General features: G+C 42.1%; 3 protein-coding genes across 6 annotated transcripts; 1 reads left to right on the top strand and 2 right to left on the bottom strand.

Annotated features, from left to right (window-relative positions):
* Window positions 1-2,671: 2,671 nt before the first annotated feature.
* On the bottom strand, window positions 2,672-7,696 carry LOC106863084 (histone H2B 1/2/3/4/6). Of its 4 annotated transcripts, none has more exons than XR_015803847.1 (4): window positions 7,197-7,695; window positions 6,399-6,454; window positions 5,210-5,286; window positions 2,672-3,684 (listed from the first exon to the last, which is right to left on the bottom strand). XR_015803847.1 is itself a non-coding variant. In XM_088165186.1 (3 exons), the coding sequence occupies exons 1-2, from the start codon at window positions 7,571-7,573 to the stop codon at window positions 6,430-6,432; spliced, it is 402 nt and encodes a 133-aa protein (XP_088021312.1). In that variant the 5' UTR covers window positions 7,574-7,696; the 3' UTR covers window positions 2,672-5,754; window positions 6,399-6,429. The 4 variants fall into 4 exon arrangements, 2 of the variants coding, with proteins under 2 accessions (XP_088021312.1, XP_088021313.1); XR_015803848.1 differs by having other exon boundaries at window positions 2,672-2,897; XM_088165186.1 differs by having other exon boundaries at window positions 2,672-5,754; window positions 7,197-7,696.
* Window positions 7,697-7,840: 144 nt separating this feature from the next.
* Window positions 7,841-9,986, top strand: LOC106863088 (histone H2A). The gene has a single exon (XM_088165188.1). The coding sequence runs from the start codon at window positions 7,920-7,922 to the stop codon at window positions 8,307-8,309; it is 390 nt and encodes a 129-aa protein (XP_088021314.1). The 5' UTR covers window positions 7,841-7,919; the 3' UTR covers window positions 8,310-9,986.
* LOC106863083 (histone H1.01) lies at window positions 8,444-9,949 on the bottom strand. The gene has a single exon (XM_014892427.2). The coding sequence runs from the start codon at window positions 9,947-9,949 to the stop codon at window positions 9,290-9,292; it is 660 nt and encodes a 219-aa protein (XP_014747913.1). The 3' UTR covers window positions 8,444-9,289.
* Window positions 9,987-14,065: the final 4,079 nt, after the last annotated feature.

Genomic DNA, 14,065 nt, shown 5'->3' with positions numbered 1-14,065 from the left:
CATCACTGTTGCACACTCGTGTTTCAGAAAAAGGGTAATGGGAAGGTAAAAAACTTTCTGGCAAAAAAAAAAGTTAAAAGCTCTGTATAGTATTACATTGTCCTGGCAGTGACCTAGAACAAATTGTTTTTTAGTACTAAAGGTGTTCCTAGGTTCGGGCCTCTGACTGATCCACTTTTGCTGCCTTTTAACACTCGTGTATGGAAGAGTCCCACGGGCTTTCCTTGGCGGAATTGTAGAACAGTAGAGAAAGGTTTCGGGCAGGGAGGACTTGCCGGTGCTGTTAAGGAGCGGCCTGATGTGATGTGTCACTATGGTGGTGGTCACTGCGTTACACTGGAAAGTGCACGATCGCTTTCGATTTCGTTTTTCTGGCACTGGGAGCTGGATCCACGCCCTCTTCTCCCTGTGGTACGGGGAGTTTCGAGCCGGCACTTGGTTTTGGGAAAAAGCAAGTAATTCTTAGAAGAGCTGCTGCTCTTACAGCAGGTCACAGTGTTGCTTTAAAGTTTAGTTCTCCAGTGCTGCCCTGCCGGCTTCCGATTTCATTCTTGCTTTAGTGAGGCTTCTCGCTTATTTTTCCCTTAGCATCTTGTGCAGGCCCTTGGCTGCAGAAGCCAGCAGCTTCTTGTCTTCATGAGGCTCTGTCTTGCAGTTCGAGGCATGGCAGCCACGGGAGCAGTTTTCAACATGACCGTGTTTTTCCCCATCTCCATCCTCCAGTACAGGGAAAAATAGATTATTTAACATCTGTGACCTGGACTTTCATTTTCCTAAAACTGAGTGTAATACATTCATCCTTCCATAGGGGAAGGAAATTTCTCTCTGTGCCACCTTGCTCCACATAACGAAACTCTCCTCTGCATATTGGATTGTAGTGAATAATGGGAAAGACTTCTAAGAAAAACCGTGTGTGCATCATCTCGCTGCTGTGTGACTAGAATTATAATTCTAGTTTGTAGACTGTAGAAACTTCCAATAGAAGTAATAATTATTATTGTAGTAATTCCTCTCATTTTTTTTTCTGCTAAAGAATGTGCTTAGTCATTATGTAATTGTAGTTTTGAGTTATATACGTGGGAAATAAAGCTGTACAACAAAATAGGGCTACATGAGGTCTAAATTATGAAGGGCCTCAGAACCCCTAATGTATATTGTACAGCCAGACACTCTTGTGAAAATGTTTTTTAGATGTGATTTACCAAAACTGGGCTAAGTGGGCAGAACTTTTAAAAATATGCATTTCCCGACAGTGCTGGTGTGAACATTGGCAGCCTCCTGTGATCGGCACAGATGGACTTCCAGATATCTCTTTAATAACTTGTTTTTGCAACAGCAGAATGGGAGAGGAAAGTAAAAATGGGAGCACTTAGCAATTCTGACGACAGATCTGCGAGCAGGGCATCACCAACCCCCCATGCCACCTGCTGATGCCACAGCCCCAAATCACCTCCCTCTCCATCCGCCGTGGAATGGCAGGACGCACTGCGGCTCCCAGACTGATGAGCTGGCTGTGCAATAAAACAAACGGATCATATACGCATTTGTGGTTGGTTTGTTCTTTTTCTCCGTTGTGTGTTTTGCGATATAATTGCAGGAATTTCACCTGGGCACGTTAAGGAGGTGGGCTTGGCTGAAGCCGAGTTATCCCATTGCTGCATAAATACAGCGGCGGGTGAGTAACAAAGTGCACGGCTCCCACCGGGAACCAGCATTTCTCCAGCGACAACGAAGTCTTTGGGTTTGTTGGGCAGGCCGTGACAGATATTTTCCTGCTCCCTAATTTAAGGACTAATCCACCTCTGGGAGGAGGGAAATGGTGGGGTAATACAGGAGCAGGACTTCACATTGGGAATGGGGGTGTTTTGGGATTAGGAACTCATCAGGTTATGCTGCTCTGTGGCTTCCACCAACACCCTGTGCTGCAAGAGACCCCTGGGAACAGCAGGAAGAAGGGAAAGAAAAGGATTGGATATCTCCTGGAAGGGCAGAGCAAATCCAAACTTTCAAAATCTTTTAAATCCAGAAAGAAGGTATTTCCTCTTCAGTTTCTCCCCAGCCCTCAGTTAAAGTATTTTTTACTTTACCACTGAAGAAAAAACCTGTAGGGTGAAGCAGAAAAGTAGACATTATTCAGTTCAGATAAATGCTGTAAATTAATCCCAGCTCTATTCCAGTTTCCTGGTGTTTCCCCCTGTTTTTTATACCATGTCATTTCCTGCTGAGAAATGTGAGCTGCTATGTTAAGTCTGAAGTTCTACAAGTATGCATCCTCTGAGCTTTTGCACGACCACTAAGTATCAATTAAGGCTAAAACTGCAGCAGCTACATGTGCCTGTGAAATGTGACCATTTCATTTCTTCAATGGGGTTTGTAGCAGCAATTTCAAAAGCCCCTTCATGCAGAGAGTGGAACAGACCCAGATAAATTTGGTTTCCCGAGCCAGCTCAGCTGAGTCCAGGCACCCAGGTGTGCCTGTGATGCAATCTGTCCAGTCTGCTGATGCTTGCAGCACAGGCGGATGCAGCTCTATTTAAAGATTTATTTTTATGTGTTGGAAGACTGGGGCTATGCCATTCCTATGGTAATTTTTATCCTCTTTTCTATGTGGAATGACTGAAGGCACTTTACCTTGCTGTGTCCCAAGAGCATAAGAAAAAAACCCCCGAAATTTGCTCATGTGGAGTGTTCAGATTGTTTATTGTTGCAGTAGCTGCTATTTGCTAGGAAGAAAAGGAAAAGAGGATGCCAGATATGGGTGCATTTCTTCACAGCTCTGATACTGCACAAAAGGAGGACAATATCCTTTCATCTGTTTAAAGTTCAGATTTCAGACATAACACATGATGTATGCTTTCTTCTTATTTCAAGAATTATTTCTTCAATTTTCCTATGACCTTTGCAAGTAAAAAAAAAATCTACATGCAATATAAGTAGGAATACAAGTACAAAAAGTTTGTGGATTTTACATGGGATGAAAATTTTGATCTGTTCTGTAACTCTTTTCAATCTACTTATTTTCTAGGTGTAAAGTGAATTATGTTCAGAATTGCTTCCTGAGATGTTCACTGTTAAAAAATAAAAGGATTAATTTTTTTGATTAATACCTTCTATCTTTTTTGACAAGGAATGCTTTTGGAACAACCACTTTGATAGGACTGCAGTCAAATAATTTAGTTCTTAGTAGCTATGAAAGAAATCTAACCAAAAACACTCTTTCAACCTAAATAGGCCTCTGGTTCTGTGACCCCAGTCCTTGAGGAAGGAGCTGCCTCTTCTCATTGTAATGATTCTTCCTCCCTCATACGTGTGTGAGTTGGAAAAGGAGAATTTTGCAGCTGCATTCCCCTCTACTTTCAGCCCTCTCCCCTACAGTAAAATTTGTGTCATGTCTTAAGCTGTGCTATTCTCTGAATGGCACAACCCTTAGACCAGGTTTTTGGAACCTGAAGTCTCAATTTTTAAATTTACCATCTAACCATCACATCTAACCATTTTCATCACTAGCCAAAAACATTCCATCAAGGTTTGTGTAAAAACAAATATTTTTCCTAGCTGCAGTCAATACTTTGTCCTGCAACTGTCATTAGTTTAAAATATAATATTTTCTATTTAAAATAGGAACAAAAGCCTCCAGGAAACTAACCTTGCAATAATTTGTCTTGAGTGTCAGGTAATTATGTTCTGTGGCCATTAAAAAAAAAAATCGGGTTTGAGAGCAGATATTGCATTACTTCATTAAGAAAAGCAAAACAAACATTAAAAAAAATAAAAAAAAACAAAACCACAAACGAGAAGATCCCCACCAAAACTAAAAACCCTCTAAAACACCCCACAAATTATTGTAGTTTTTTTGTTTGTTTGGTTTGGTTTTTGTTTGTTTGTTTTTCCAAGAAACCCAGGAAGCTGCAAAAAATGCTACATAGTGTCTGTGATTTGTTCAGGTTTTGGTCCAGGTGTATAGCATCTATTTCTCATTTCTGATTTACTGTTCAGTCAGTTAACTAAAGAATACAGAATTTTTTTTGCCTAGCTGGTATATTTGACTTTTGCAGAAATAAAAAAAAGTGTTTTCTTTTTTAAACATGGTGATGAAAAAACATAAATTTTACTGTAAGGATGGTCATCTAGAGAAAGTACACATTATCCAGGAGTGATATTAACTTCATTATTCTAGTAAAAATATATCAGGGGAGTTTTTTGTAACTGATTGTATTGATCTTCAGTATTCTTTTTTTCTGCTGGTTATTTACTACAAGACTAAACTGTAATGTCACACTGATCATTTGAGATACAAAAAGTTGCTGATATAAAAAAAAAAAAATTGACAAGAATGTTTGTGTTACCAATAACAAAATGTTCCCCATATTTCAAATGCTGTGAATCAAGAGGTATTTTAAAGGTAAACGTGGAGGGTAGATTAAAAGACAACACAAAGGGCCTGTTTATAGATTATGCATTCAAATACTTCTCAATTTTGAGAATTGTTGGGATTTATAACTTTGTTTTACACTGGAAGATCAACAAGTTGGATCCCTAGGGCAGATGAGCTGATGTGAGTACAAACATTTTGATAAAAATAATGTCACAAACACAGAACAAGCTTAACCTGGCAAGACAGGAGCAGAATGAAGATGGATCAAGGAACCATTCCCAAAAAGGAGTAACTTCAGAAGGAGTAACTTCAGTAACTCCAAAAAATCAATGACTTTAAGGGAATTAAATTATTGGATTTGGGGGTTGGCTAGTGGGTGGCACAGATGGAATTTGGGTGGCAATCTGGTGTAGGAGGCTCTACCTGCTCTGCACAATGGATAAAGAAACTATTTACTCAGTAAATTGGAAACTCATCTTCAAAGAGGAACCTAGGACAGGGAAACTGCTAAGGGGACACCTGCTTAATTCCTTCCTGGCTTGGTGGCAGCAGGAATAATAATACTTTCTGTACCAGGATGATGTATTTGAACACCATGCCCTCTTACTGGTGCTGGGTGATGTCATCTCCCTAGGGTGTCTTTAAGAATACAAAGAGGACTGCTCTGAAGTAAATAGGACAGAACAGTAAAGAACATGAATTATAGAAGAATAAGCTGTCATATGATTTTATACTCACACTATTTGCATTAGTGGTTTTGAATGTTCATCCTATTGTGGCATGAAATTTTTAAGATTTGTTATTTTTGCTGAGCTTAAATCCTACTACTTTTACCTCTGGTGAAAAAAACAAGTTCCAGAAGTTTTCTATGGTAGTACTTCTTTGTCAGTTCATAGAATTCGTTCTCAGCACTGTTAGAAAAATGAGATTTATGTCACAATCAGATCTAATGTCAAATGCTAAGTTCACATTATAGCCCCCTAATACTGCCTTATCCTTCTTACTGAAATTGGAAGAAGCAATAAGCAACATTTTGTTCCCTGTTTAACAGAGTTTCATAGGCCTAGAAACAATCTATTAAAATCCTCTGAATTTCTGTGACGATCCCCGAAGAAGTGTGCAACACGGAGCACACAAACACAGGAAAGGCAAAATGAACACTTACGAGATGGGAGGCCAAAAGGCTTCACTGAGCTCCTACTTTAAACCAGGCAGCAGGGCTTTCCCATGATAGCTGTAGTTTGAACTGGGCTATTTTTACATGACCGATTATACAGAATAGCCACTGACAAATTCTGGTGACCATCTTCAACTTTCAAAATCTGATCACTTCTTTGTGCTTTTCTAGTGACCCAGGAAAACCTGAAAAAGCCTAGAGACTGGAATATACAATGGATCATTAATCTTTTAAGGTACTAGACATATACAGGCATGCAGAATAAGCAACCTATGTTTCAGAGTTAACACTAAAGCACTCAGAGATAGCAAAACACCTTTTCAAGCTGAAAAAAAAAGTTTGGAGAATGCCTCTTCTCACTGGAGATCGTAAATCCAATCTGAGAAGTCTCCAAAACCCTTTAAGCTGAAATTAACATTTATTAGGGAATAAGTGACAGATTTTTTGAGACACCTGGTACCTGTCTCACAACCTGTACTAATAAAGAATATGCAAGGGAATACTACTAGAAAGTTCACTTTTGTCATTCTGTGGTCCTTGTATGAATTAAGTATGTTCAGAAGTTCACAGTATTTACTTGAAATTTAGGATTCTTCAGATTCAGTTTGAAAGTTATAATGACTTTGATCTGCATCTATAGTGGGATGTAATTATCCAAGAATGGGAAAGAGCGACTCAAAGAGCCAGTAGTTAGAGCCTAATTAGTGGCTACCTGATAAAGTCTGGTAGCTGAACAAGTCAGTCCAGAGGGTCTAGATTCTTAGTACTTAATAGTTTTATTACGATTAGTGACAGATAAATGCAGAAAAGGTCAGATAAGTAAAAAAAAAAATAAAAAATCTTCACCTGTTTTCTTACTTGCAAGAACCTAAAGCAGTCAAGGGCAGAAGCTAGGCAAGTTACTGTAAAAAAAAAAAAAAAAAAAAAAAAAAAATCACATCAACAGTAGAATTATAAAGACAAATAGTGAAGATAAAGGAGATTCTAGAAAGTACTTCTGAGTTCTATTAATCGCTGGCCTATTTGCAAGAGCTTAAGGTAAAAGTCATTTGTCGGCAACATAAATTCTCACTTCTGCAACAAAAATAACCCGTGACTGAGCACCATCAAGTGGTAAATCTTATTATAGCAACGCTGTACATGGATAAGTATCCATTAATAATTGCGATTCTCTCTTGACTAGAAAAATCCAGAAATATTTCTATCCTTCAGTTTGCAACATACATAACATGAAAACTTACAATAGTAAGGTTTTGCTTACATATAACACGATATTGAAAATTACATAAACCATAAATTAAGAAAAGCATCACCTAAAAAAAAACCCTTAACACCGCCAGCCACTTAAAGCAGTCTTTGCAGATCAATTTCAATTAGTTAATGTTTACCAATGCAGTAAAATGGAGAGCAATATTTCCTCAAAGTAACTTTTTAATATGCAAAACTAAAAACTGATATAAAACCCAACAGAAAAACCCAACACGCAAAAAAACCCAAAACAAAACCAAAAACTCTTAAGAAAGGTACCATAAAAGGGAACTATAAAATGTTGATTCTTACTTGATTGTACAGCTCTTTTAATGAAAAAGTGGCTGGCTCTTAAAAGAGCCTTTGGGTTAAGCGGTATGTTCAGCAGGTATTTACTTGGAGCTGGTGTACTTGGTGACAGCCTTGGTGCCCTCGGACACGGCGTGCTTGGCCAGCTCGCCGGGCAGCAGCAGCCGCACGGCCGTCTGGATCTCCCGCGACGTGATGGTGGAGCGCTTGTTGTAGTGCGCCAGGCGCGACGCCTCGCCGGCGATGCGCTCGAAGATGTCGTTGACGAAGGAGTTCATGATGCCCATGGCCTTGGACGAGATGCCCGTGTCGGGGTGCACCTGCTTCAGCACCTTGTACACGTAGATGGAGTAGCTCTCCTTGCGGCTCTTCTTGCGCTTCTTGTCGCCTTTCTTCTGCGTCTTGGTCACCGCCTTCTTGGAGCCCTTCTTGGGCGCGGGAGCGGATTTGGCCGGCTCAGGCATCACGACCACGGCTGATCTGCACACCACGGAACCGATCTGGGATTAGCCCGGGAGCGAAGTGAGAAGCGCGTCTGCGTGCCACGTATTTATAGTTCCTCTATGCAAATGAGTGGCATTGGCTTTGCAGATTCTCATTGGTCAAAACAAAAATGATGTAATCACTTACCTTAGACGCATCTGATTGGTCAGAATTGGATTCACCTTCTCATTGGCTGCCTGTGCAAGACCTACTTCTCAGCCTATCAGGGAAGGGACGAGGTAGTAAAGTGAGAGCAGCGCTGGGGAGCGCTGAGTGCCTGTTCTGCTGCGCGGCGTGTTCGTGTCCGAGGGGAGCGAGCGAGGGAAGATGTCCGGCCGCGGGAAGCAGGGCGGGAAGGCGCGCGCCAAGGCCAAGTCGCGCTCGTCGCGGGCCGGGCTGCAGTTCCCCGTGGGCCGCGTGCACCGCCTGCTGCGCAAGGGCAACTACGCGGAGCGCGTGGGCGCCGGCGCCCCGGTGTACCTGGCGGCCGTGCTCGAGTACCTGACGGCCGAGATCCTGGAGCTGGCGGGCAACGCGGCCCGCGACAACAAGAAGACGCGCATCATCCCCCGCCACCTGCAGCTCGCCATCCGCAACGACGAGGAGCTCAACAAGCTGCTGGGCAAGGTGACGATCGCGCAGGGCGGCGTGCTGCCCAACATCCAGGCCGTGCTGCTGCCCAAGAAGACCGACAGCCACAAGGCTAAGACCAAGTGAACCTGAACAAATAAGTGGCACGTTTCTTCTCTGGAAAAACCCAAAGGCTCTTTTCAGAGCCACCCACAAGGTCCTAAGAGAGCTGAGTTATCCGAACAACAGTGAAGGCCATTTAGTATTAACTACTCAACCCGTGTTTTAACTTGTCTTTATTTTTGGGTGGATATGGTAGCAATGTATTCCATATTATTAACAAAGTCTTGCCAAAACGCCCTTCTCCCCATGCAAGTTCTTCACGGTATGGGATAATTTTCGTTCAGTTCTTCTGTCGGAGAACATACGGACACTATTTCGTTGAGAGTTTCTGTCCCTCCCCCCCTTTTCCACCTCTTCTCCGAGTGGCTGATACAGTTCCAGAGATAGAGGCGTAATCGTCTGCGGGGAAGGGAGGGATAATGGCAGCGCGCCGGGATTTCCTCTGGCCAATCCTTGGGCAGGGCGGGCTTTTTCAATACTTAAAGCTCTTCCTTTCTCATCGGGAACAAAAGGATTACGAGAGATCAGGGCTATCTTTGTGTCCGTAAAGAAACACTACCCTCCTCCCCCCGAACAGACAAAGGCATTTAGGGAGATACTTTTAAGAGAAAAAATTCAAAAGATTAGACATGGCTCAGTAGTAGCGTGCCTGGCAATTGCATTATTTCGTTACAAAATATATCTTTTTAAAAAAACATACATCCCATTTTTTATCAAATCATTGTTTCTTGGTAGTCAAAGTAATCACTCGGAGAAAAAACAAAAGTCTATACACTTCCCTAAAGCCGCCGCGTTCTACCGCGCTCTTTAGTATATCTTTCAGTAATCCTAGGGAACAAAAAACACAAGACACAATTGACCTCTTGACGACTTACGAATTGCTGGACCCCTGCGGCAGGCTACGGACGACCTGGGTGCATCAGCTCCTTTAGGGAAAGTGTGGGTGGCTCTTAAAAGAGCCGTTGGATAACAAAATATGTAGAACAAAACTCTTCTGGTACAATTTACTTCTTCTTGGGCGCCGCCTTCTTTGCCTTGGCCGCTTTGGGTTTGGCTGCTTTAGGCTTGGCTGCTTTGGGCTTCACCGCTTTTGCTTTAGCCGGGCTCTTCGCTGCCTTTTTGGGGCGGCCTGCCTTTGCGGCTTTTTTGGGGCTCTTCGCTGCTTTCTTGGCCGCTGCGGCCGCCGGCTTCTTCGCCTTCTTGGGGCTCTTCTTCACCGCTGCCGCCTTCTTGGGCTTCTTGGCAGCGCTGGCCGGCTTCTTAGCCGCCGGCTTCTTGGGCTTAGCTGCAGGCGCCCTTTTCTTCGGGGCTTTCTCTTTTACTTCTCCGGGCTTCTTGTTGAGGCGGAAGGAGCCGGAGGCGCCGGTGCCCTTGGTCTGCACCAGGGTGCCCTTGCTGACGAGGCTCTTGAGCCCCAGCTTGATGCGGCTGTTGTTCTTCTCCACATCGTAGCCGCCGGCGGCCAGCGCCTTCTTGAGCGCGGCGAGGGAGAGCCCCTTGCGCTCCTTGGAGGCGGACACGGCCTTGGTGATGAGCTCGGTGACGCTGGGCCCCGCGGGCTTGCGGGCTTTGGAGCCGCTCGCCGCCTTCTTCGGCTTCTTGGCGGCGGCCTTGGCGCCGGGCGCGGGCGCATCGGGGGCGGCGGTGGGAGCGGTCTCGGACATCGCGGCGACTTCCTCTGCGGAGCAGGCGAACACAATTGGGCTGGCCCGGGTCAGATGCTCGTATTTTTAGAGCGGAGCCGCGCGGTGATTGGTGGCTTGCAGAGCCCGCCCCGCTGCACGGCCGGGGAGCCCTTCGGTGTGCTCGATTTGTGTTTCTTTGGACTAACAAAAGTGTATTTTCCTCGGAATTTCTACAACCAAATCGCCCAATTTCCCCGGTGAGGGGGGAGAAGAGCAGGTACTTGCGTTCGGGAGAGTTTCCTGCAGCAAACACGCGATTTGAGTTAAAGGAGAGGCGATAAATCCCGTGTGCTGCTGCTGGTGAGACCTCTGAAGGGAGAAACTTTTGTTTTTCCTTGCAAATTAAAAATTTCCTTTTGACATAAATGTTACGGCAACAACTCAGTCTTATTCTTTAGAGGCTTTTCTTGGGGACAAAGTTGAAATCTGACGATTTGAAGCTATTTTGACAGTTTAAATTGATTTTGAAGAGGAGGAAGTAACACAAACTCCTTTTTCAGCTCTGAATATGGATTAAGAACCGGTTCCTTTGACCATGTGTTTTACCTACTAAAACGCTAAAGTCTAGTGAAATAATGTCTCGTACAACCTCCTATTCCACTTTTTATAGAAACATAAGCAATTTGTTATTATCTGAAGATTTCTGAACATACAGTTGGTTTATTTTGTCTTCCTGGAATTTCAGTACAAGGGAGGGAAAGTTGCTCTGCTGCCCTATGTGGGCTGTTTTCTTTTTCTTTGTTTTCCATACGAATTTTTCTACCAATTACTGAGTAAATCAAGCTATTCGCTTATCTTGTTCCATTTTATTTTGAAGTATATAGTCATTTTAAACCTTATGTTATAAAACTGCAGCTTTGTGAAAGAAAGCAATCTCCTCAACTTCTCTTGTTTATGGAAATAATCTCTGTCTACAGTAATTTAAGATTTGCAAGGACTAGCATTGCAGTTTAGTAATCATGCTCTTCATTCCCAAAGAATATTATATTTTAATATTTTCTCTAAAAGCAGTTGAATTTTTAACCATGTTGCTGTTTGGATTTCTTTATGTGTCTCACTGAATATGGCTACACAAAGGTTTAGCTAAAGCCTCTGAATTCCGAATCCTCTTCTCACTCTAAATAAAACCCACCTAATTTTTACTTGTGCATTTTACAGAAATCACTGAAATAAGGAAATAATTTTATGGCAGGAACTAGAGCACTTTGTGATAACCTGAGTTTTAACAAGGGGAGAGGTAGGCCATAGGTCATTCCTAAAGAACCAGGAAGGAGTCAATCAATACTGATATCTCGTGGAAGATGGTGTAATATGCTGAACAGAACAGAGCTCTGGATTAATATTTCATTAGTTTGTAACTGCTTATGAAAAAGCTGTATTATTCATTGCCTTTTGTAGTTGTTTAAGAATCACAAAGACTGCACTACAGCCAGGCCTTTTCGTGTTACCTGATATAACATATAATGTGAATACAGTATTTAAGTACATATTAGCAACCATAAATTCAGAGTGTATGAATAGATAGTTTAAGGGAAATTCTACTTCTGTTTCATGGTTTAATTTACAATGGCTATTTTTAAAAAATTAAGCTGTATATAAGATGAGAGATTAGCTTGCTGCAAAATTGTGTTTCAGGGAATGTGAAATTATAAATAAATGCAATGAAGGGAAAAATTTGTGACCTCCACCCCATAATAATAAAATACCATAAAAAAGTTGCAGTAAAACTGTGCCTGAGCTCTGTAATGCTTTCAGAGGAAAATAATTGAGATAAGAACTAATCAAAATGTGACTTCAAGATCTTGTTTGGAAATACTGTGTAACACAAGGATACAGGGCTTAAATGGAGTGGATGTGGGTATTGCAGATATATCTTCAGAAATTGCCAAATGAAAGTAAAACATCCTGAAGCCTTTACCCTGTAAATGTACACCTATGAATTAACCTTTCCACTGATTTGACTGCATAGTATAATAAGGTAGGAATTGCTGGGAAGATATGAAATTTAGCAGTTGCCTAGAGACTTCATTGCATATAGACAGAGGAAAAGCATAGTCCATGACATGTCAGCAAAATGAAAAATTCCTTTTTGCTTATTCTTGCTATTTTGAACACATTTATTTCAGTAGTCTTTACTAAAGGAAATGTAAATATTCCAGCTCACATTTGTGGCTTCACAGAGTCTGCATTCACATTTGTTGGTGGCAAAATTGAGGTGGCTGGAATAAATGGTCACTATCCCAGTTTTCTTCCTGGCTTTTCTCTCAGCAGTTGCTACTCTTTCCCGGTTTCCAATAAGGTCTACTAAGTATATATATGTGCCCGTTTCCGGTCTCTAGTTGCAATCTAACAACTTAAACTGAAGTAACTTCAGAAATTTCATGCCAGAGAAGCCATGACTTTTTTTTTTTTTTTTTTTTTTTAATGGTTTTGCAGTAAAGGGATAAACCAACTTTACTGATGTAGAATTGCTGCTTGGAACACATTCTTCTTTATGTGAAAGAAATACATGCAGGAACAATATTTTGTGTAGTTAAGGTGTATTCGGCAATTTTAAAAAGAGCTGATCTGCAGTCAGAACAGATAGTTAAAAATGAATGAATAGATGTACTCAGGCAGAGAAGAAATGTGGAGAAAGATTACCTAAAAGGCAGAAGTGGAAGTTTTACCTCTATCTGAGCAAATGAAGAATGGAAATTATCCTGTTTTAAATATAGGATATTGTGAAAAAATATCGTTGAGAAGACACTGCATAGAGTATTACATGCAGTTTGCTTTTCCCAAAGAGACTAGATCGAGGGAGAATTCATTATTCAATAAGAGAAGAAAAGTAATATCAGGATCTCCAGAGATACCTCTTGAGAAGGCACACTATAAAGTCTGCTTCATATGAATGACTTCAATCCTTCCTACCTTATGGGCACCCCAGTAGGCCACACTACATGACAAACCTGAAATCTGAGCCCTCCCTGCAAGTTACTCCCCTTCAAACACCCAAATCTATCCAGCATTTGCAGTTAAGACCTTATTAATGCCTCTTGGCATAAGCAAGGAGACACAGGAACCACAGCCATGGGCTGGCACTGCACCTGAGAGCTATCAAACGTTCCCATCTGCAGTTCAGGACCTGCCAATACTTGTTCCTACGAAAATAAGCTGTGGGTTATATTTAGGTATGTCTGCATTAAGGAGAGGCAGCAGAGCAGTTGTTCTCAAGCAATTTTGTTAGGAGGCATTAGCATGGGAGCCAACCACACCAATGTGGCTCCTGGGCTGCCCTGCCTGCTGTAGCTGAGTGCTGTGCTCACTCATTCTTACACACTGGGGGAAGCACAGCTGTTACAACTGGGCACCAGAGCCCCTCTCCTTGCTTCAGATGGCAATTTCCAGAGAGATTTAGATGAGAGCTTTTACATTATGTGCTGCATTCCCAATACATGTTCCACAGGAAAGACATATAAGTGCTCCCTGCAACCGTGATTACACTCCTATTACAGTGTTACACCCATGCCTTACTTGCCCTCAGTGACATCATCTTTCATCTGAGTTTCAAATGTAGTAACACTTGTGTGATCCAACCAGCCAGCACAGTTTAGCAACTTTTAACACTTAGCTAAGGAATTTTAAAGTGAGACCTACCAAACTACAAACTTATTACAGCTCAGCAGAACAAGCCTCTGCCTACATAATACTGATGTGTCTGCTGCTACTGCTCTTAAGGCTCCTAAGTATACAGAGGTCACATAAGGCCTTTTAAATTCAGGGTATGAGTGAGCATCTATAGGGAGCAAAGCAAATAGGGTAGGGCAATGGATGACTGTCCCCACAGACTCACCTTCCTGGAATGTTGTATACTCCTCCCTGTACCCTTGGTTAAGGGTTGGGGCACCTGTTGTGTCCTCCCTTCTTCATTGCCATGGCGTGTAATTTGGCAGTTGAAAATCTATAGTCTGAAACCTGGATATGTCCATAGTTAAGAGGTACTAGGAAGGAAATCCTTCCTGGGAAAACAAAAAAAACCCAAACAAACAAAAAACCCCAAAAAACAAAAAACAAACAAACAAACAAAAACGCAAACAAACAAACAAACAAAAA

The sequence above is a fragment of the Sturnus vulgaris genome, chromosome 5, assembly GCF_052056855.1.
Source record: "Sturnus vulgaris isolate bStuVul1 chromosome 5, bStuVul1.hap1, whole genome shotgun sequence".
Taxonomy (NCBI): Eukaryota; Metazoa; Chordata; class Aves; order Passeriformes; family Sturnidae; genus Sturnus; species Sturnus vulgaris.
Note: the sequence above shows the minus strand (reverse complement) of the source record. Positions and strands in the feature narration are given on the sequence as shown.